Source organism: Pygocentrus nattereri, chromosome 20, assembly GCF_015220715.1.
Source record: "Pygocentrus nattereri isolate fPygNat1 chromosome 20, fPygNat1.pri, whole genome shotgun sequence".
NCBI classification, from domain to species: Eukaryota; Metazoa; Chordata; class Actinopteri; order Characiformes; family Serrasalmidae; genus Pygocentrus; species Pygocentrus nattereri.
In genome coordinates, this window is record NC_051230.1 from 17,778,748 (window position 1) to 17,801,826 (window position 23,079).

Here is a 23,079-nt window from a genome sequence, read left to right on the forward strand (position 1 = left end):
CATCTGTGGATATGGTGTCTGCCTTTTGCACAGTACCATACCAAAAATCATACTGTTTTAAGTTTTAATGATTCTGTTGCTGCAGTCTACCTGCAATGGACCTGCAAGGACAACACGTTCACAATATAGTGAACAGTAGCCCAGTCTCAAAAATAAAGGTTCAAGAAAGAGTTATTTGTGTGATGCCACAGAAATAACCTCTTTTGGTTCCTAAAGAAACTTTCAGAGGATGTGTGTGTGAAAAACATTTTTAAAGATGAAATAGCTTCCATATAATATCAAGTTTCTTAGAAGAATCCTTAAATCGGTTTAGAACCTTTACATGATGTGAAGGTTCTTTAAGACGTTTTCAGTACATTTTTAAACTACAATGATGAAACCCAAAACTGATTTTGGTCACTGCTCATCTTGGTAGGAAATATTCATATCGTCCCATCCATAACTGTTAGAAATGCTAGCATTGTGTACAGTCTCCAGAGATATTTGAATTGTATTTAATAAAAGGCTATGTACATGCATTCTCCAGGCTTTACACTGAGATTTGATTAGACCTATTCTAGTTGAGCTCTGTCAATCAGCCGGTCTTTTTCTCTTTGCATACTGACTAGATGCAGTATTTCTGTATGCAGTGAGTGTGCTAACTTTAGAGGAGAGGAGGATTCCATCTCTCTAATCATTAGGGAAACGTGGCAGGAATGGCAAGTGGCCTCGTCTAGACACTCATTCCCCCCCGCAGAACAGGCACTTGGGCTAGGACAGAGAGAGGGAAACATGTTTGTGCTACTGAACAGGAACATTAACAGCTTCGGTTTGTGTCAAACACTGACAATGACCTCCAATAAAAGCACTTTTACCAAGTATCTACAATAAAGTTACACATACAAAAGTCTTGTTATTTACATTAAAGCAATTAAGATTTAGTGGCATCTAGCAGTGTGACTGCAGATTGCAACCAACTGAATCCCCCTCCCTCACCTCTCCTTTTCGAAGTGTATAGTAGAACCTATGGAGGCATTTGACAATATAACAATATAATATCACAAAAATTACAATACAGTTATTAATATAGTATTATGACAATACTATATCAAGAAAAACTACATGCAGTGTTTAATTTGTAAATGCTGAGTAGTGAAACAGAAATTTCTATTCATATGGTTCACCCATATAAACGTATATGGCCGTATAGCAGGAATACAAGGAATCTAGTCTAGTCTATGCACTGGTGTACTGATATAAGTAAAATGTACATGGACAAAACAAAACAGATATTGCCACATGTGAGAAATAAGACAGGCTTTAATTGTGTTTGTGTACATGAGAGAGACTGATTAGCTGTTTGACTTTTACTCAAAAAAAGTAAAAAAAAAATTCTGGCTCTGTAATAAGTAATTTGTATCAATACCAGAGAGACAGTCAAAGAAAATCAAAGCACTATAATTGCTGATGACCTGAATGTTAGAAACATAGAGGTTCTATGTGGCTATGAAATACAGTTCAGATACTGTGAAATAAGGGTTACTACATCTAGATTTTGACAAGCATGAAGATGGATGTTCAGCCAAAAATCAAACTACCAGGTTAATGCAGAGAACAAACAATGGAGACATGCAGACACAAATGCTTTAAACTGTGTTGTTTGTTAAGTAAACTTTTGGGTTTTTTTTCACATTGTATGACATGTTATAAAGATTATACAGAAGTATGTTGCATAGATGAAAACAGAGCAGCAGCCACCCTAAAGCCTGAAATCTAGCCTTAGATCTCTTTTATATTGTTCTAGAGAGCAGTAAGCTGTACAGTGTCTTGATTGATTTAAGCAAGCAGTTTGCACAGTGTTAACTGGAGGCTATAAGCTTCCATCAGTTGTTAGTTGTTAGTTACTTTAGCCTTGTTGCACCAGTGTAAAATATAAAGGAGCTGTGTATAAGATTTAGTTGAATCTAGTAGTGTGATTGCAGATTGCAACCAACTGAATCCCCCTCCCTCACCTCTCCCTTTCGAAGTGTATTAGAACTTGTACTTAATGGCTGTTAAAAAATGAAGGTCGGTCTCGCTGTATATTTCATTATGTCATTAAAAAACAAGAAATGTTCCATCCCTACTGCAAATATGTGCATGTGTATTACATGCCCCTTTGTTTGACTAGAAACGAGAATTTATATCAGTCTTTGAAAACTTGTTTTGTTTAGTGCACCTATAGGCAATGTATCTCACACACATCTGACATACTGTTGCTGTAGTGTAGGTGGTACTTCACCCTTGTGATGAACTTCAAGTACAGACAACCCTCTTGAAAAGGTTTCTAATGGATCTGTCTGCAAACACTTACTGCCATATGCGAGGCTAGAGCAGCTGCTATGACCTTGTCCATTGCCTGTGGTCAGATGTTGCAGCTGTGATGTCTGCAGCAATACACAGTCGTCTAATAGTTTTCCCCCAGTGCTTCTGCTTCTGAGTAATCACTCACTATTGCAAGTTCTGTCTCACTCGACACAGTCCTAACAGCATGCTAACAGCAAGTAGACTGCAAGATATGCTTTACATATTTCTGATCCACTGCTGTTTATCTTGTGGATTTACAAGTTTTTGATTGCTGCTGGATTTCATTCGAGATCACATGCTTTACACTTTTATTTAAAGGACTCTTTGGAGTGCTGCCATAAAAGACTAAGGAATCTTTCAATTATTGCCTCCAAAGATCATCGTTCAGCTGCAAGGCATAAGCATAAAGTGAAGATAATTTTATAAAATGTACCCCTTACTGTAAATGTATTGGATCAGCAAAGACATGTTTCCTGTCCAAAGATTGCTTTTTTGGTATTGCACTGGATGTTGCACCTGCCTAATGTAGCTGGCATGTAAATTATACCTCACCAATCAGCACTGTGCCAACTGCAAAACACCCTTGCCTCAAACCATGGGGAGTTGGTAAGTAATCGCAAATACACTTGGTTTCTGATACTATATAACATACTGTAACCTGTGAAAAAGAACAAAAGTATGCTGTATATCTGAAAACAGCAGTTGCAGCAGGGCCACCCCTCTGTTTCCTCTGTCCTTTATTTTCTTATTGAAATTTCTAGGAAATCCAGGGCCCTGTGTTCCCTCTTTGTCATTTGGAAATAGTCCTATGTCCCCTCATTGACATTTTCACAGGAAAAGAATTATGTTGCCATATTGCATCAATCATATTTCCTCAAAATGAAAATAAGAGTAACATCCATGCCTCTAGTTTATTACAAAGTAGATCTCAAATTGGTTACTTTATTCAGCGACACATCTAGCAACAACAGAAAAGAGCAGTACACTTAAGTACACTTAAATCAGACAAGGCAAAAAGGCTAGCAGATCTCTTCAGTGTTCTTCACTGGGGAACCTTCACTTCATTCATTCACTTAGTGTTTTATATTGAGGTATGTATCATACAAATGGCTAAACATACAACCCTGGGAACATAGGGCCTTGGGAACATAGGTATGATCCCATTGCAGCTTGAATAGTAAGTAGCATGAAGTCTGTATGTCATACACTGTCAGAAACCACATAAGCAAGTCAAGTTAAGATTACTGAACAGTTCTATGCTAATTCAGAGAGTGTAATCTTCCATTACCTGCTAGTTACAATAGCCTCCGTAAAGAGTCCATCTCTCAATGGATTGTTCTCTATAGAACCACTTTTGTAAATGAGATGATACATGTGAATAATTCCACATTATATTGGGTATATACCAATTAAAGAAGCGTTTGTCCAAGCCATGAGCTGTTTAGCTTCAGGAGTGTAGATAGAGCGATTGGTACAAAAAACAGAATATAGTCTTATGTAATTGCATTTAGAGACAGTGATCCACCCAATGAGATCACTGTGCTCATAAAAACATTGTTCACATGGACAGACGTCATAAAAGTTTAATATACTTGAACAGGAAGCAAATCCCAGAAGACTTCAAGGTAGATGCTAAGTTGGGTGAATCATAAAGGAGTCACAACCCTATATGACTGAGGGGACTACTGTCATCCATTTCAGAATTAATTATTCTGATGCTGTCAGCAATCACGTTATCAAGATATTGAGCCAGTTCCACTGGCAGCCATACATGTTTGGGCCATGAGCAGTTTTTTTTTTTTCTTTTGCCATTTCATCACTATGGTACAGGGTAATCTTTGCAAGATCTTTTCAGAACACATGGTGAACTACATCCTGCCCTTTCTGTTTTTGAGGCTCTGCCAATGATTTTTATCTTATGATGAATCCTCTGAGGTCATGCCGGTGTATTCCTCTCTTTAGATATCTGATACATCTGTTGCTACATTCTGGATAGAGTTCTTAATCTATTCAACAGTTTTTCTTCATTGAAAATATTCTTCAGTCATACATTACTTCCTTCTGGGTCCTGACGGGTCGTCTGATATTATTAAACTCATTTTTAGCTAACATTTTGACTTCGATTTAGGCTCATGATGACCTGCTATAGTGGCAGTAGGGTTTTTTTGGAGCTCTTTTGTGTACAAAGTGATGGCATAGCTAGCCAATAAACTGTCGGGAAGGTTATAATTATTATTCATTTCTCCCGGAGCTGTCAGTCTGCACTTTAATTTCACAGTCATTGTTTCATTTCAGATCTAATATTCTAGAATACAAGGCCACTGATATATACTTGCAGGGATGGCTGGAGAAACCAGGCTAGCAGAAAGCTAAAACCTGCTTGTGAAACTCTAGTCCCACAACAGCACAGTTAATTATTCAGTGGACAAAATGAGTTTGCCAGAAGGTGCAAGCCTTTCTGGAGCTGTGTATCCATTGTTTCGGATTTCCTCTTGTGTCCAGTCCTGTAGTCGTAACATGCATGCATGTGGGTGTTTACTGGACGATGGGTTAAGACATTATGGTTTAACTCACAGGAAGTGGATTGGACATTCACAGAAAGCAAGTATGTGGTAAATAAATAGCACAGTGCGCTCCTTCTTGCCCCTGACATTATAAAACCACAGATCATAGATTTTCTGGATGGCATTTTTCCCTTTACCACAGATAAAGTCAAGGCATGTTTATTGTCCTAAGTTTGCCTCTTTAGTTTTGAAACCATATTGTGTCATTAAGTAATCTGGAAAAGACTTGTTGATATGGTTTCTGAAACTACACTGTTATCTATAAAAATTCTAGGCAATATTTAAAAAATCATTTCATGATATTGCACAATATTTTCCTGCTTAAAAATCACCAATTATATTGCACTCCCTGCTGCCCTAAACACATGATGAACTGCATCTTGGCTTTACTTTATATCCTATCTTTTATCTTGATTATATGCTTTTAAAGCATTAACTGATTAAAGAAAAAATTTAAATACTGTAACCTCATGTCTTAAGATCAAGGATGCATCCACGTGTAGTATTGCATGACACCGCAAAGCCTTCAGTATATCTACACTAAAAATATGGAGTGCATGCATCAAGGCAAAGCATAAACAAACTAAAGACCTTTTAGAAAAGAGCTGCTTTACTAGTGAAGCTGTTCAGCTGTGGTTTGGGACAATGATTTAATAGAATGTATAACAGGTTATACAACCCCAATTCCAATTAAGTTGGGACGTTATATAAAACATAAATAAAAACAGAATACGATGATTTGCAAATCCTTTTCAACCTATATTCAATTGAATACACTACAAAGACAAGATATTTAATGTTCAAACAGATAAACTTTATTGTCTTTTGCAAATATTCACTCATTTTGAATTTGATGCCTGCAACACGTTCCAAAGAAGTTGGGACAGGGGCGTGTTTACCACTGTGTTACATCACCTTTCCTTTTAACAACACTCAATAAGTGTTTGGGAACTGAGGACACTAATTGTTGGAGCTTTGTAGGTGGAACTCCCATTCTTGCTTGATGTACAACTTCAGTTGCTCAACAGTCCGGGGTCTCCGTTGTCGTATTTTGCGCTTCATAATGTGCCACACATTTTCAGTGGGAGACAGGTCTGGACTGCAGGCAGGCCAGTCTAGTACCCGCACTCTTTTACTATGAAGCCACGCTGTTGTAACACGTGCAGAATGTGGCTTGGCATTGTCTTCCTGAAATAAGCAGGACGTACCTGAAAAAGACGTTGCTTGGATGGCAGCATATGTTGCTCCAAAACCTGTATGTACCTTTCAGCATTAATGGTGCCTTCACAGATGTGCAAGTTACCCATGCCATGGGCACAAACACACCCCCATACCATCAGAGATGCTGGCTTTTGAGCTTTGTGCTGATAACAATCTGGACAGTCCTTTTCCTCTTTGGCCCGGAGGACATGACGTCCATGATTTCCAAAACCAATTTGAAATGTGGACTCGTCAGACCACAGGACACTTCTCCACTTTGCGTCAGTCCATCTCAGATGAGCTCGGGCCCAGAGGAGCCAGCGGCGTTTCTGGGTGTTGTTGATATATGGCTTTCACTTTGCATGGCAGAGTTTTAACTTGCACTTGTAGATGGAGCGACGAACTGTGTTCACTGACAATGGTTTTCTGAAGTGTTCCTGAGCCCATGTGGTAATATCCATTACAGAATGATGTCGGTTTTTAATGCAGTGCCGCCTGAGGGATCGAAGGTCACAGGCATTCAATGTTGGTTTTCTGCCTTGCCGCTTAATTGCAGAGATTTCTCCAGATTCTCTGAATCTTTTGATGATATTATGGACTGTAGATGATGAAATCCCTAAATTCCTTGCAATTGCACGTTGAGAAACGTTGTTCTTAAACTGTTGGACTATTTGCTCATGCAGTTGTTCACTGTGGTGAAACTCGCCCCATCCTTGCTTGTGAATGACTGAGCCTTTCAGGGATGCTCCCTTTATACCCAATCATGACACTCACCTGTTTCCAATTAACCTGTTCACCTGTGGAATGTTCCAAACAGGTGTTTTTTGAGCATTCCTCAACTTTCCCAGTCTTTTGTTGCCCCTGTCGCAACTTCTTTGGAACGTGTTGCAGGCATCAAATTCAAAATGAGTGAATATTTGCAAAAAACAATAAAGTTTATCCGTTTGAACATTAAATATCTTGTCATTGTAGTGGATTCAATTGAATATAGGCTGAAAAAGATTTGCAAATCATCGTATTCTGTTTTTATTTATGTTTTATATAACGTCCCAACTTCATTGGAATTGGGGTTGTAATGTTATCTCCATGTTTAACATCAGTCTAAATAGCATGGTTAAAATAACATTTTACAGCACTGATGTTGGGCAGCTACAGTGTATCACAAAAGTGAGTACACTCCTCACATTTCTGCAGATATTTAAGTATATCTTTTCATGGGACAACACTGACAAAATGACACTTTGGCACAATGAAAAGTAGTCTGTGTGCAGCTTATATAACAGTGTAAATTTATTCTTCCCTCAAAATAACTCAATATACAGCCATTAATGTCTAAACCACTGGCAACAAAAGTGAGTACACCCCTAAGAGACTACACCCCTAAATGTCCAAATTGAGCACTGCTTGTCATTTTCCCTCCAAAATGTCATTTTGTGACTCGTTAGTGTTACTAGGTCTCAGGTGTGCACAGGGAGCAGGTGTGTTTAAATTTGTAGTACAGCTCTCACACTCTCTCATACTGGTCATTGAAAGTTCCAACATGGCACCTCATGGCAAAGAACTCTCTGAGGATCTTAAAAGACGAATTGTTGCGCTACATGAAGATGGCCAAGGCTACAAGAAGATTGCCAACACCCTGAAACTGAGCTGCAGCACAGTGTCCAAGATCATCCAGCGTTTTAAAAGAGCAGGGTCCACTCAGAACAGACCTCGTGTTGGTCGTCCAAAGAAGTGTGCATGTGCTCAGCGTCACATCCAAATGCTGTCTTTGAAAGATAGGCGCAGGAGTGTTGTCAGGATTGCTGCAGAGATTGAAGAGGTGGGGGGTCAGCCTGTCAGTGCTCAGACCATACACTGCACACTACATCAAATTGGTCTGCATGGCTGTCACCCCAGAAGGAAGCCTCTTCTTAAGTCTGTACACAAGAAAGCCTGCAAACAGTTTGCTGAAGACATGCCAACAAAAGACATGGATTACTGGAACTATGTCCTATGGTCTGATGAGACCAAGATTAATTTATTTGGTTCAGATGGTCTCAAGCATGTGTGGCGGCAATCAGGTGAGGTGTACAAAGATAGTTGTGTCATGCCTACAGTCAAGCATGGTGGTGGGAATGTCATGGTCTGGGGCTGCATGAGTGCAGCAGGTGTTGGGGAGTTACATTTCATTGAGGGACGCATGAACTCCAATATGTACTGTGAAATACTGAAGCAGAGCATCATCCCCTCCCTCCAGAAACTGGGTCACAGGGCAGTGTTTCAGCATGATAATGACCCCACACACACCTCTAAGATGACCACTGATGACCACTTTATTGAAGAAGCTGAGGGTAAAGGTGATGGACTGGCCAAGCATGTTTCCAGATCTAAACCCAATAGAACATCTTTGGGGCATCCTCAAGCGGAAGGTGGAGGAGCGCAAAGTCTCGAATATCCACCAGCTAAATGATATCGTCATGGAGGAGTGGAAAAGTCTTCCAGTGGCAACCTGTGAATCTCTGTTAAACTCCATGCCCAGGAGAGTTAAGGCAGTTCTGGAAAATAATGGTGGCCACACAAAATATTGACACTTCAGGAACTGTCTCTTAGGGGTGTACTCACTTTTGTTGCCAGTGGTTTAGACAATGGCTGTATATTGAGTTACTTTGAGGGAAGAATAAATATACACTGTTATATAAGCTGCACACAGACTACTTTTCATTGTGTCAAAGTGTCATTTTGTCAGCGTTGTCCCATGAAAAGATATACTTAAATATCTGCAGAAATGTGAGGGGTGTACTCACTTTTGTGATACACTGTATGCTGTATCTGCTAACTTGTGTCTGCTAAAGTCTACTATGCTAAGTAGCTAAGTGTACTTATCAATCAGTGACACAAAACAAACAGCATTTACCTCTAATTTCCAGCACTCTGGCACTTTATCTCCATATTGTATACTGGAAGGTTTATAGAAATCCATGAGTTTCACCTCATCAAGTTTACATTGTTGCTTGCTTGTGTTGCTTGGTAAGACGTAATACCGAACAACTTTCAAACATAATTGTTAAGAACATTTTGAACATTGTTTTTGCAAACCCATGCACTGTGTGAGCTCCTGCTGGTGTGAGTCATTGGTTGTTATTCTTCTTTAACTGAGGCGCATCAAAGCAACTTGCATACTAATAGCGCCCCCTTGCTGAATAAACTCCAGACTTCTACACATGGGCAAGTAAATGGGCGACTTCCAAATAAATGTATTTTTGCTTTAAACATTGAAATAAAATGTTGATGTTTTACATTGTTATAGTGGGGGAACTCTAGAATTCTGCCATACATACCTATGGGAAATTATTTATGTTATACGCGATTGTCACCACTGATGCATTGTCATCAGCTTACTTGTCAGTCACTGCTGACATCTCATTACATTGCCCTGTTGCCCAAATCTAAAACTTTCTTAGCTAAAAAAGTAGTAACAGCCTGAACAGTAGCTTGAAGCTGAATTTTGTTTGTTTTATGTTTTTGTTTGGCTTTTTTTTTACATGAGAGTATGTAAATCTACAGTCTGCAAAAGATTGGGCACCCCTGGTTAAATTACATGTTTAGTGAAAGCACATCCTTTACAAAGAACGCCCTTCTACACATTTAAATACACAATTAGTATTTATTTGTTGATTTCAGTGCTAATTAATGCATTATTAGTTTGTTAGCTAAATTTGGCCTGAGAGCTCCAGTGCAAGACCACAGAAGCAAACTTCAAACATTTCTTGTTGCATACATTGGGAGTAAATGGGGAAAATGTGTATATTAGATGTTTTGGGCTATCATGTTGACTAAACTTGCATGGGAGGTGTTATTGATAACTTTTTATTTTCTTGATGTGTGTGTATATGCATACTTTCCTTCCAGAGTGCAACAGCAGTGCCCAGTCCAGCGAGTGGGAATCTGCCTCCCGGAGAGGGGATGCCAGTACCTCCTGGATTCTTTCAGGTGCCCTCAAACACATGCAAATACACACAGTCTGTCACCCAGGAAAATATGCTTTTATCACATAAACACTGAATCTACATGCTATTCAAATACTTCCTTTCTGAAGGGAACAAAACATCTCAAATTCACTGACTCAATGCTAATGACAGTTTGTGTGGTGCATTTGTACAGCACTGACATTAAATCTCATTTACACGTTTTCCTCCCTGGAACTACAGCACTATTGTGTCATATCAGGAATTTGTGAAATCAAGAGGAAGTCTATGTGTTTGTACTTGTTTAGCTGTTTTTCTTTTGCAAAACGCTGTGCGGGCTACTCCCCTGCACGAGTGCCAATAACAATACTCTGGAGTTCATCAGCGAGGAATTTGTGGGGATCCACTGAGAGAGCAGAGCATAAACAGATTGATTTAGTGTCAGCAGCTGAACTCCAAGCTGCTCTCCTGCCCCACTAACAAGAACTGACAGCCCTCATTCGCATTCTACAGCTCAGCTTTCAGAAAAAGCTCTATCGCTCTACCTTTAGTGCAGCTCAGCCTAACATTCTTTCCCATATGCGTCATTCATCCTGTGATCAATTCAAATCCTCAAAGGAACTATTTTGTTAATATTACTACTGTATGTCTACACCCATACGGATTGAAGGTTGTACTGAATAGTAAAGTTCAGTCACGACTTGCCTCAGATATATCACAGTGTAATGGTATCAGAAGAGATTTAAGTTTGAAAAGAATGCCTTCTGAAAGAATGCCTTAGAGACGTGACATAGCTGGTTTTGATTGGACTGTTTTCTTCAGTTCTGCTTATTTTAAAGTTGCACCAAAGTTACCCTTATACAGCACTGTCACTGTCACCCAGACAGAACCCATTTCTACAATGAAAACTTGGTATTTATTTAGATATGCAGTACTGTACAAAAGTGAGACACTACCCTTCATGCATTTCATTTCCAGTTAAAAGGAACATTAAGTATAAGTTATTAATTTTTATTAGATATGAGATAGTCCACTTGCATAAGGAAGGGGAATGACAAAAAAATGAAATAAGAGGAGTTTCCAAAAGTGGAGTTCAATAAATGATTAAAGATACAGAAAAAAGGGACTCCTAACCACCAAAAGTATCACCATAAGATAAACAGCACTTTAAAAAACAAAACAAAAACAAAAAACCAGCTTCCATCTGTCTCCATCAAGATAACTCTCAATAAGCTGTTACTCAAAAAATGACAAAAAAGAAGTAAATTTGCAAATCAAGCAAAGACGCTGCTGGTGTTAGAACAATGGACTGACCACCCCAGAGTCCAGATTTCATCATCACTGAAAGTGTTTGGGATGCAACCAACTTATAAGACTGGACTTTGGAGGTGTGGAAAAATGCCTCTGCAGATTTCTTTGAAAACCTGAAAAGCCTTCTGAATAGAATGGAAGCTGTAGTAAAGGCAAAGTATGGAGGCATAAAATGCTGAACAAAAATTATATTATATTTAGTGTTGAGGCTTTTGTGTACTTTTTTTTTGCTTGTAATTTTTGTTGCTTTTATTCCTGATGCAAAAATGAATAATCTCATGTGTACCTAATGGATATTATCACTGGAAGTTAAATAAGTGAATGGTGGTCTATGATGTTCGCACAGCAGCACATTTTTAACTGCTCTTTCAAAATGACCTGAACCACTCGCAAATGACATAAATCATAGTTAAGTAAGCTTTTGTCTACCAGTGCTGCTAAAAATGAATGTTGTGTGACACCCGTGCAAAAACGTATTGCCTATCACTGATTGAAAGAATAGAACTATAAAATCCTATAAAATAAAAAAACAAGCTTGTCGATTTTACAGTGGATTGCACTTTGGTAACATTAAAATTCAGTAAAATGATATCTTCCTGTGCACTTTGTTGGAAATATAAGCTGAAATATTACACAGGATAAACTATAACTAATACTGTGTCTGACAGCAGAAACATACATCAGTTATGTTCACTGTGCATTGATTCATCGACACATTTCTCTTTTATTAGTGCAGCAGATGACTATAAAACCATGCCAACATTTTTATAAAGCCATTACCTGATTTTATGTTTCACAGCTGCTCAAGGCGGTTACGGAAGAGGCTGTTGTCAGTGATGTAAAATGAAAAGATGATTTGACCAGTGTTGCACAGTTAGCTGATCAAAGTCATTCTTGCATTGCCCTCTGGTGGCGTAATGTAGAGCAGGTCATTAACTGCTTTTTCCTCTGTTCTTTATAACGGTTGCCTTATAAAAATACATTACAGTAATGCATAATGCAGCAAGATCAGTCCACTCACAGTTGCACGTGAGGTCATGCTAAATATTTTTCAATACAGGTGTAAATCTGTCCTCAAAGGAACCATTTGGTACCTCATGAAAGGTCAAATTTCACCACAAATAAATTCATTTTGTTACATTTATTAATTATTAAAAAGTTAGTTTGAGTGCATACTTTATTAAATATTATTATTATAGATTAATGTTTCATGCATTCTAGTCACAACAGCATTTTGAGTGAAATAATCTTTTGGTCTTGTTTAACTAGTTTATGTGCTTGTGTTTCAACAGCAGTTCATGTCTCCTCGCTGCCCCGGTGGTCCCAGAGCTCCTCTCAGAATACCTGGTCAGGTACATTCTCACACTCTCTCAATTCATGCAGGAAAATGGCTTATTATGTTTTGTGGGGGCAGAACATGCTTTCAGTTGATTGACTGAGGTTTATGGATTGAATGTGAAACTGTAAAGGAGGAAAGACCTTTGAGAACTTAAGTTCTACTTTGAGGTAGGCTGTGGTGGAGTGTGGAAACTTTGCCGTGGAGAACAGAAAGAGAAGTTGTTAAAGAGGAATCCACACGTTTTCAAAATTAGAGTGGTTCAGAGTGGTGATGATAGGAACCAGACATTTAAGAGTTTAATGCCTCTAAAATGCTATATTTGTTTTGAGGATGTTGTGACCCCTGGTTCCAATCACCGCTGTTGTGAGTCTGTAAGTTTCTCTACAGTGAGCTTTTTCACATCAAACCACTCTTGATGACCTTGTTCACAGTTCAACAGAGCGACTGAATTGAGGAATTTAGCACAAATTCCATTATTCCATTATTATGCACGGGCTGTCACGTGTTTGGGGAACACTATGCTTTCAAAATGCTTTTACATACAAATTAGCATGTTTTCTTTGTTGATATACAGTGAATTTCATGTATGAGTGCTATCATGTGAATAATGACAATATCCACACATTTTATCCCTTTGTTATAATATCAGCACTCAAACCTTTCAGCTACTTAAACAGCTTTCCAGAAATTTTTCAGCATGTGCTTTTAGCAAGTTTTTTAAACTAGTTTGGAAAAGAAAACCACCAAATCATTACTATTCTCAGAGCAAGGAAGATACTCTGATAATCATGAAGCTGAGTGGTGCAAAATGTACCTAAAGGATCAGCAAATAGCTGTTTTAGTTTAACAAAACATTTGCAGATAGGCAATTTTTTTACTAGTTCATTGAAAAGTAACCAAGAAAAAAAGTCTAATCAAAAGAAGGCAAGGTGTCCCCAAACTTTTAACAAGCAGTGTATATTTATATCTAATAACTGCTTTCATCATGACCAGGCAATGGGCCCTGGCAGCCAGCCGCTGTTAAGTGGGATGGATCCTATGAGACAGCCAGGTAAGATTGTTACTACTCTTGTTCAGAGTAGGACTGTGTATTCTTCTGAACTTTGGAGGTGCTTGAAGTTCCATTAAAATATATATATATATATATATATATATATATATATATATATATTTATTCTGCAGGGCATCCAAACATGAATGGGCCAATGCAGAGAATGACACCTCCAAGAGGAATGGTTCCTATTGGACCACAGGTTTGGACACATTGTCTTAGCAGTTCCAGCCACAGGTGCATATCTGTTTATCAATTAGTAAAGTTAAACTGATGGTGAATTAATGATGGATTGGAATTCTTTTGCAGAACTTTGCTGGTGGAATGAGGCCTCCTGTACATTCCTTAATGGGACCTGCAATACCTGGCATGTGAGTGTGCATAAAAGCTGGGCTGGACATGTGTTTTGTCATAATTAGTGTTGTCCACTATTTACTTCTGACCCCAACATTTTGGTTGAAAAGCATTGTTGTTTTATCTTGGCAAGAGAAAACATAATGACATGTAGTCTAATGTTGTAAGAATATTTAGTCCATTTCATAATTTCATTATTGTTTTAAGTAATTTTATCTAGAGAAATGTTGCCATATTGCTTGAAGTATCTACCCATTAATAAGCATTTGACTACTTAAAATGATTAAAACAAGGAATAGGTGTTTAGAAATAAGTGTTTAGAAATAAATTTTAAAAAATAGAATATTTTTACAGTAATCTCATCATAATAAATATTAGATCTATTGAATAAATTTAAGATGTTTTCACTTGCCAGGATATAATTTTTTGCAGAATACTTATTTGTTTCACCATGCATGTATCTTGTCACTGACCACTGGTTGCTAAGTAACTATAGTGGTCAGCTTGTTTTATGCTGCTGTGAACAGTTAACTATGCAAAAATAGAGAAATGCATGCATTAGGAAAGATGGCACTTGTCCCTGTCCTTTGGTCAAATTTAGAAGAAGAAAGTGATATTAGTAGGTCAAATGCTAAATCTGTCAAGGTTTGGGAGGCCTTTGTGGCAACATGGCACTTTCTTGGGCAGCAGAAATCACTGTTACTTTTCAGAACTGTTCTGCTGAGCGCGAGAGCTTGGATATGACCCCTCAAAAATGACAGCTTTGATATTATTTGTGGTAATACAGTGCCTCTCATGTTCTATTGCTTAAATATCCTTATTCTGTATCATCCTTGAATTTGTGTTCTCTGTGTCCTCGTGGGAGGTTGAATGCTTGTATGTGAGCCAGATGCTGTTTGTCTTCCGCTTGTGTTGTGTGTAGGGCTCCAGGAGGAGGGAGACCTTGGCCAAATCCTCCAAACGCCAACTCAGTGAGTGTTCCCGAGTTTTCCAAACCACACACTTACTTCAAATTCATCCACAGCCAGTAGACCATCAATAGAAACCACTTTAAAAACAGTTTGCTTACCCTCTTTCTCTGCTTCTCTCTCCAGATACCATACTCTTCTTCATCTCCAGGCAGTTATACTGTAGGTGTTCACTTACCAGAGATCTCTTCTACAGCTAAACAGACAATACTGTTCGCTTTATAAGTGTCCATGCATGTTTCTGAGCTGAGTCAGTGTCCTTGTAGGGCCCAGCAGGAGGAGGAGGACCACCAGGCACACCAGTCATGCCCAGTCCAGCAGGTAAACACTGATCCTGAATCAGGTCACTGACCCCCCAACACCAAAATGTGCTCTATGAACTACTGATCTGAGCAAACACATTTGAATACAGAGAGGCATTTATGTGCTAATTATAAAAGCAGTGTTATACCATGTATGTACAGTGGTTTGCATAACAATAGGCCTACCATCAACATTACTGTCCTTGTCCGGTGGGAAATTGGCTTCTTATCATTGATATTGTCTTTATTAGTTTCTGCCATGTTACTCTTGCATGTTTGTAGTGGTCTTCCTCAAATATTTGCCAGCTGTGCTACATTACTAATACTCTTAGAACTGTCTGTCATCATATATGGCCAGTGGTGGGCAATGAAGTAAACGCATTTCTTTACTGTACTTAAGTACTTTTGTTAAGTACCTCCTGTACTTTTAAAAAAGTATTTCCAATTTTTGAGCCTTTTACTTTCACCTCACTACATTTTGCAGTAACACGGTCCTACTTTGTACTCCAGTAGCTTCTGTAAGATACAGTGAAGTAAAAGCTAGAAATAAAAATATGATGCACTTTTAGAAATAAATCAAACCAGCCATAGCATATCTTTCACTAAGTCCTTTCCATAAATGCTGAATGTCCAGTTGTAGCAACTGTAGCTAGCACTGCTCAGCTTTCTCAAAATACTTTTACTTTTACTACTTAAGTTTTGAAAGAATTTTGAAAGAAAATTTGAAAGAAATTAGTTTTGTACTTTAAAATATAATAAAATAAAATATAAAATAAATATAAAATATGAATAAAGCACTTATACTTTTTATTGAGTAATACTGCATTTGTGTACTTTGCCCACCACTGGTTAAGGCTACTATAAATAACTAGACTTAGTGACTTAGTAAGTTATCTAGTTAAAGCTAAAGTTTCGGCCTCAGTGCTTTCATGTATGTAAACAATATACTACGTGTGCTCTATGGAGGCCTGCAGTTGATCCAAGTTAGTTTACAAGCATTTAGATATGAATTTGTAACGGTTTGTATTTAAATAATCAAGAAATGACCAAAAATCTGTTTGATCTCAGAGTCAACCAACTCAGGGGACAACATGTACAGCGTGATTAATTCAGTCCCTCCAAATGGAAACAGGCCGAATGTAAGATCCATCTTCCACTTTCTTACCAACATGTTTAGGGTTAGTTTCTACTAGATATAACCTCTCCACGAGGCTAACAGTGGATGTCCATGTGATATGGGTGAAAAAAGGAGCATCTAGATTAAAAATACAGAACAAACCCTTTAATATGAACTCACTGGCCACTTTATTAGGAACACTTGTATACTTGCTCAGTCATGCAGTTGTCTAATTGTTGTCTAATCAGACAATAGAGTGGAAGCAGCACAGTGTTTAAAATCAAGCACACAGTGGTCGATCACCTCAGATAACGTCCTCATCAAATGACAAAATGGGGGAAAATGCAATGGCATGGTTGTTGGTAACCAAGTATTAGAGTAGTGTAATAGTGTAGTCCTAATAAAATGGCCAGTGAGTGTATGTTTGAATAGAATTGAATGTATGTATTTGTGTGTAGATGACAAGGTCTTTTATGGTCTGTCAGTTTCCTGTTGGTCCTTGTGCTGATGGTGCAATGGGTGGTGTTGCAGGAATGGAACCTCACCCTCTGAACGGCTCATTAGGTACAATCAATATGACTGACATAAAATAGTGGCAAAAATACTACTAAATATAATAACACAGGAGGTTCGGCTCACATGCTCTGAGCCCAGTAAATACCCTAACAGGAAGAGATCACCAAATAAGTTATGTGGATAAAAATAAGATATAATAATAATGAACATAAGCAAGTAGCTGCCAATTAGCACAATATGCAGTATTTCTTCAGTATTTAATGTACATCCTTTGCTTGTTTTACAGCGTCCATTCTTTGGAGTGACCTCAAAAGTTCAGTCTTAGATATTGGTTGCTTTTAATGATTAAACTAAACCCAATTACAAATTCAGTCCGGGTGTCTAGTTTTGGTGTTCTAGTGCGAATTTTCTTAACAATATTTTTATGTTATGTGCTTTCATGCATTGCAACAGCAGCAGTTTTGATTGAACTTTTCTTTTTACTCTCTCATCCTCATTTTGTGTCGGAAGCATCAGGTGACATTGACAGCCTCCCCAAGGTAAGAAAGGCTTCCACACTCTACTGAAAGACACTGATTCACTTTCGCATGAACACATTTATTAAGTAATAATCAAGTCCACAGAAAGCCATCTGAGGATGTTGTGTTTGTATTGTGATGAAAGGTCTGTCCTGACTCCTTCTTGCATTTACCAGAGCTCTCCCGGGAACCTAAGTATGAACAACCAGCCGAGCACGCCAAGAGATGATGGAGAGATGGGCGGAAATTTCCTCAACCCCTTTCAGAACGAGAGCGTATGTGACAAGCTTTCTGACATTTGGAGTGGCCTGAAGCTCTTTGATGTGAACATAACGAGACAAAAAACTTAGATAGTTCATGTCACATCAAAACCTTCTGACTCATTTATTTTGTTAGTTTAAGAAAAATTACAGCTGCTGTTTTCATTGCCTGAGCATTTCATGATGAATGAACCAATAGAAATGGCCCAAAACGAGCATTTTATCATGTAAATAACATTTAACACTTTGATTAATTTCATGTTATATATTGGCTGATAGACTGTATGGGTACCAGCGTCTTTCATACTTTTCCCTGTCCACATTCGGTGACTTTCAGATATTAAAAAATGATTTTAAAAATCTGGCCAGTTTGGCTGTAAAGAATTCAGTATTGAAACCAGCCATAAACACCTCCAATTTTGGAGATATGAGGTTTTGTCATGACAGTGATAATATGCTTATAGGAATATTCTTCTGCCCAATGTCAATTTTCTACTTTTTCTCTGTCCTTTTTCCTGCAGTATTCTCCAAACATGACAATGAGTGTTTGAGAGGCTGAGAGCAAATGCACTGGGATTCTCATGGGAAACGCTTGGAAGTGTATGTGGGGCGCAGTATTCGTCATTTCCCTCATCCAGCTGTGGCTTTCACCCCAACATCATCATCAAGACCAAAACTGAACAAACCATAAACTGTCAACAACTGTGGACAATCCATGAAGAGGAAACTGAAAATTTAGCTTATGTGCTCAAGACGTGAGCGTGAACAAGGACAAGCAACCCCAAAGTTTCACCATCTGAATTCCTGCTAGATCCCTCATGATGTTTGAGAGTCTTGATTCATTTGTCTTGGTATTGCACACTGTGTTAATCTTCATAGGTCATTTTGCTATAGTTTGTGGAATAAGAGGCAAACTGTTTCTTCTGTAATGAAAATGGACTCGAAACCGTGCGAAGAGAAAACTGAGTTCTGAGTTTGACGCCTGTGTCTCACAGTGACCCCCTCATACTCACTGATATGTATAAGATAACATCAAAGTTGGACAGCCGTCTACATATGAGATCCTTTTTGGACATGGATTGTATGAAATATTGCTATAAAGCTCATTTTCATTGTTTTTAAAAGTCGTTTTCTGATTATTGTGTGTTTTTATTTACAAATTTCTTATGAAATTACATTTTTAATCTGTTTACATAGTATAATGGTTTCAATTCCTGAAGTATCTCAGTCCTGCAAAACTGGACTAATCTAAAACTGACAGCTTAGTGCAGGAAAAATGCTCAAATGTGCAGAAATACTGATATAATACATATACACAAAGATACAGGTCCATTTTAAGGGATATGGACAAGTCTATACATAAGTCCTTGGCTCAGCCTGCTGGGCCTGTTTAGTAGCATGCATAGTGCAACATGTCCATTATGCAAGCATGTGATAACTGCAGTATAAGAGTGATTACCTGATTTACACTTAACATACTGATAAGATGTAAAGGATACAAAGCTTAATCTTCCTGAAACAGTGGGCTGCCAGTCTTTAAAGCAATAGTTTGGCAAAAAGTCAAACATGCACAGTTTTTCACCAGTTTACCCCAAATGCAGTGACCAGCCAAGACACATTTACTGTCCAAAGACACTGGAGCTAAGAGGCTAGTGTAACTTGGTAATAATCTCAGACAGAACTGCTGACGTGGTTTCTGACACTGTGTGCTTGTATACTGTTATCTCCAACACTGCATGGCTAAAGTGAAGCGGGAGTAGCACCGTCTTGAAGACTGAACTTTGTCCATACTAGTGTCCATTTTTATAGATAGCATGGTACCACTTTAGAATAACGCTACCCTTATAAAAACATTTATGGTTTAAAATAAGTTTATTAATGTTTATTAATTAGGTCATAAACACATTAAAAAGCATGAATAAACAGTTATAACACAAGGACAAAATTCAGCTATCTGATGAACCTGAATATGTGATAAAGCTGACACAAGTCATTGTTTCCTTGTTTGTTTGTGTTGTAACTGCTTATTAATTATTTTTGAGGTATGTATGAACTAACTATTAACCATTAATAAACATTATACATTTATAAACCATTCATTAATGCGTTATAATTGTAGTCTTGTTCTAAAGTGGTAGTGATAACAACCATAATGTGAGAAACCACATAAGCCTTTAGTCTATAGTCTTTTTGAGATTACTTAACATCACAGAGTGACTTCTATGGAGCCCTGCTGGTGACATCCTATATAAATGAAAATAATGTGTGGCCACATCTTATTATCATGTGGGAATGAGATCCTAGTGCATGGCCATGGCTTAGTAAGGTGTGGTAATGAGATAAATTGTGGCCACAACTTAGTAAGTTGTGAGAATGAGAACATGCCTTGCTTAGTTGTGGCCATGCATTTTGTTCAACAAGATCCTGTTCCCACGCCTTAGTAATTCATGGGCATGCGTTATTTTGATTTATACAGGATGTCACCCTCAGGGCTCCATAGATGTCAGACAGTTTTCACCAAATTATTATGTTTAATGTGACCTCTGCTAGAAAAAACCCTGCAAAACTAGTTTTGGATGCTGGTCAGCAGCAACGGAAAAGGTGTTATGCTGATTACAACTAAAACCAGCATGCATTGTTTTGGATACTGGTACTCTGGTCAACCACCATGACCATGCTGGGTGAGCAGCTAAACCAGCACTAGACCAGCTTAATGGAATACAGGCTGGTCTAAGCTGCCTTTTCAGCAGGAGCTCTCACCTCTATCATAGCCGCTAGCTGTGGCTCTGGAAGCGTAACGTCTGTACACCGAACATCAGCCGTCTCAGCTTTCGGGCTGTGGGGGTTCAGTGAATTTGAGCTTTTTGCCAAATTATTCCTTCAAGCGGATCTGGACTCCGTTCAGCTCAGGCCATGAGCTTCCTGTACTGTCCACCCACACTGCTTTTAAAGGTGTCCAGTTTGCTGGACCTCGTGGACTGCGAGCTGTCCGTCCCCTCCGCCGCGCTACGCCTCCTCCAGCTCCTGCCCGTGAGGAAGTCGAGCGCCATCTGGTGGCAGCGCGACGAGCCGAAGTAATAGAGCAGGGGGTCGAGGCTGCAGCTCGCGCTGCCCGCACACATGGCCAGCAGGTAGGCCACGTACGAGGAGTCGGCCTGCCCTTGAGCCGCGTGCAGCGAGTGCAACACGAGGATCACGTTGGTCGGCGCGAAGCACACCGCAAACACGATGAACACCGTGGCGGCCATCAGCACCGCCCGGGTCCGCTTGGGGCGGTTGCTCACCCCGCACAGGACCCGGATGATCCTGAAGTAGCACACGGCGCTGAGGAGGAAGGGGATGAAGAAGAAGAGCGCGCTGTAGGCGGGGAAGAAGTAGACGTAGTAGGAGCGCAGCTTGCGCACGTCCAGCACGTCGTGGCACGTGGTGATGTCGAGCTGGGACACGCGCAGGGTCTGCTCGGACAGCAGCAAGGGGAAGACGCCGGCGCACGAGAGCAGCCACGCGGCGGCGCACGCGGCCCAGGCGTTGCAGGGCGTGCGCCAGACCAGCGAGTCCGTCGGGTAGGCGACGGCCAGCAGGCGGTCCGCGCTGATGGCCGTGACCAGCAGCACCGAGCAGTACATGTTGCAGTAGAAGGCAGCGGTGAGCAGGCGGCACAGCCCGTCGCCGAACTGCCAGTCGTGGCCGCCGTAGTGGTAGGAGATGCGGAAGGGCAGGAGGAGCGCGAAGAGCAGGTCGGCGCACGCGAGGTTCATCATGTAAATAGACGCGGGCTTCTGGGGGCGCACGCGGCGCGCGAACGCCACCAGCGCGAGCAGGTTAAGGGGCACGCTGGTGAGGAAGATGAGCGTGTACACGGTGGGCACGAACACCGTAGCCAAGCGGCTCTGCAGGAAACTCGAGGCCTCTTTGGAGATGTAGTAGCGGCCGTTGGCCACCGGAGGCCGCGCGCGTTCGCGCTCTGGGCCCAAGCCGGAGCCGCTGCCCTCCTGCACGTCCAGATAGTCGAAGGGCTCATCAGTGGCGGTCAGGAAGAACCCGGAGAAGGTCCTGACGATGCTCCGCGTGTCTGAGGGAGGTGTGGAGGTAGAGAATGAGGAGTGAAGGGAGGAAATCATTAGGCGGTTATTACAGGACTTATAACGGTGCAGTGCAGGTATCAGACGTTTATTAGGCGTTATGACGTCTGTAGTTAGCCACATGGCTTAGATGGACCCCTATACTTACAGTATTTGGATCCACACGTCTAGAATAGCCTAACCGTGTAAGAGGAATCCCTTCACAGATAAAGGTCACCATCTGATAAACACGGCCTTTTCACACTCTGAAGACTTTATCGTCATTTTTAATAACTTTCCCATTTCACTCCATCCCGAGGGGCTGATGTGCAGCACAGGTTGGGATTCTCCTGCTCACACACCCCTGGTTCGCCGCCGGTGTTGGTGGGTGTGTTCAAGTAGGAGAATCACCGAGCTGTGCTGAACACAGATCCCCCAGGCCCGCCGCGGAGCCCCCTGCTGTAGCGAGTCTGAATTCTGAACTTACCGTTATCCGGCATCATCGCTGCTGAGGTGCTCACAGCCAGCAGGAGCGCGGCGGTAAAACAGCGCTCTGTCACAGCCATGCTGAACACTCCACACTCAAAAACACCCAGCGGTCAGCTGAACGCAGCGAAACGTCGATCAACAAGCAGCGTCTCCTGAAGACTCAGCACAGAAACTCATGTTTCTCTTTCTGGAGGAGTTGTTCAGTGGGAAGGGCTCCCACCCCCCGTTTTTGGAGGGGGCTGTGGTTACATGTGAACGCCCACTAGTGAAACCCAGCACTAACAGCCATAAGAGAGATGTGTCATCTCACAGAAATAAACAGTAATATTACATCATTAAAGAAACTGATTACAGTATTTAAATATAGAATATTGTTATTTATAAATAGTAAAAAAAAAAAAACAAATTTTTATCCTGCATCTTAAACTTTCCTCACTGTTAGAACAAAGTCTTGCATCTAGGCCTACTTTATTGTCATTGTTTCATCCTTTGCACTGTGTGAATATTTAGATAATGATTTAAATATTTACATAATATTTAAGGTAATGAATGGACCAATAGGAACGTTCGAGCAGTGTCTCCAGTTAATACATTTACTTACAGCAAAAATAATGCTTGCCTAAAATGCATTTCAGGTGAATATGTTACTGTTAACATTTCCATTCTCAGTTTATTGGAGCAGTCAACGTTATAAAAGTACAGTGTTTGACACACAAGCTGTACTTCAGTGTCCCGGTCAAACACAAGCTAACACACGGAC

General features: G+C 40.0%; 2 protein-coding genes across 6 annotated transcripts in view; one reads left to right on the forward strand and one right to left on the reverse strand.

Moving 5' to 3' along the window:
- The window catches only part of si:ch211-130m23.3 (uncharacterized protein LOC558547 homolog), a 49,347-nt gene extending 30,454 nt beyond the window's left edge, over window positions 1-18,893 (forward strand). Inside the window, exons 5-17 of one of the 5 annotated variants that reach the window (XM_017695570.2) lie at window positions 9,978-10,058; window positions 12,637-12,696; window positions 13,677-13,734; window positions 13,866-13,936; window positions 14,044-14,105; window positions 15,011-15,059; window positions 15,183-15,218; window positions 15,323-15,377; window positions 16,427-16,497; window positions 16,934-17,039; window positions 17,502-17,530; window positions 17,686-17,784; window positions 18,291-18,893. In XM_017695570.2, coding sequence (XP_017551059.1) covers window positions 9,978-10,058; window positions 12,637-12,696; window positions 13,677-13,734; window positions 13,866-13,936; window positions 14,044-14,105; window positions 15,011-15,059; window positions 15,183-15,218; window positions 15,323-15,377; window positions 16,427-16,497; window positions 16,934-17,039; window positions 17,502-17,530; window positions 17,686-17,784; window positions 18,291-18,320 — 807 coding nt within the window. In that variant the 3' untranslated portion in view covers window positions 18,321-18,893. The remainder of the gene's footprint in view (window positions 1-9,977; window positions 10,059-12,636; window positions 12,697-13,676; window positions 13,735-13,865; window positions 13,937-14,043; window positions 14,106-15,010; window positions 15,060-15,182; window positions 15,219-15,322; window positions 15,378-16,426; window positions 16,498-16,933; window positions 17,040-17,501; window positions 17,531-17,685; window positions 17,785-18,290) is intronic. The other 4 variants (XM_037531773.1, XM_017695572.2, XM_037531774.1 and 1 more) reach the window with 4 other exon arrangements.
- A 1-nt stretch (window position 18,894) lies between these two features.
- f2r (coagulation factor II (thrombin) receptor) lies at window positions 18,895-22,527 on the reverse strand. The gene is made up of 2 exons (XM_017695565.2): window positions 22,318-22,527; window positions 18,895-21,841 (listed from the first exon to the last, which is right to left on the reverse strand). Exons 1-2 carry the CDS (start codon window positions 22,394-22,396, stop codon window positions 20,676-20,678), a joined length of 1,245 nt encoding a protein of 414 aa, XP_017551054.1. The 5' UTR covers window positions 22,397-22,527; the 3' UTR covers window positions 18,895-20,675.
- Window positions 22,528-23,079: the final 552 nt, after the last annotated feature.

Bases quoted from the DNA above. Each gene is read 5' to 3' on its own strand.
- f2r (XM_017695565.2), bottom strand. From the start codon at position 22,396: ATGGCTGTGACAGAGCGCTGTTTTACCGCCGCGCTCCTGCTGGCTGTG. The intron at 21,842-22,317 runs GTAAGTTCAGAA...CACCTCCCTCAG, and splicing joins AGCGATGATGCCGGATAACG to ACACGCGGAGCATCGTCAGG.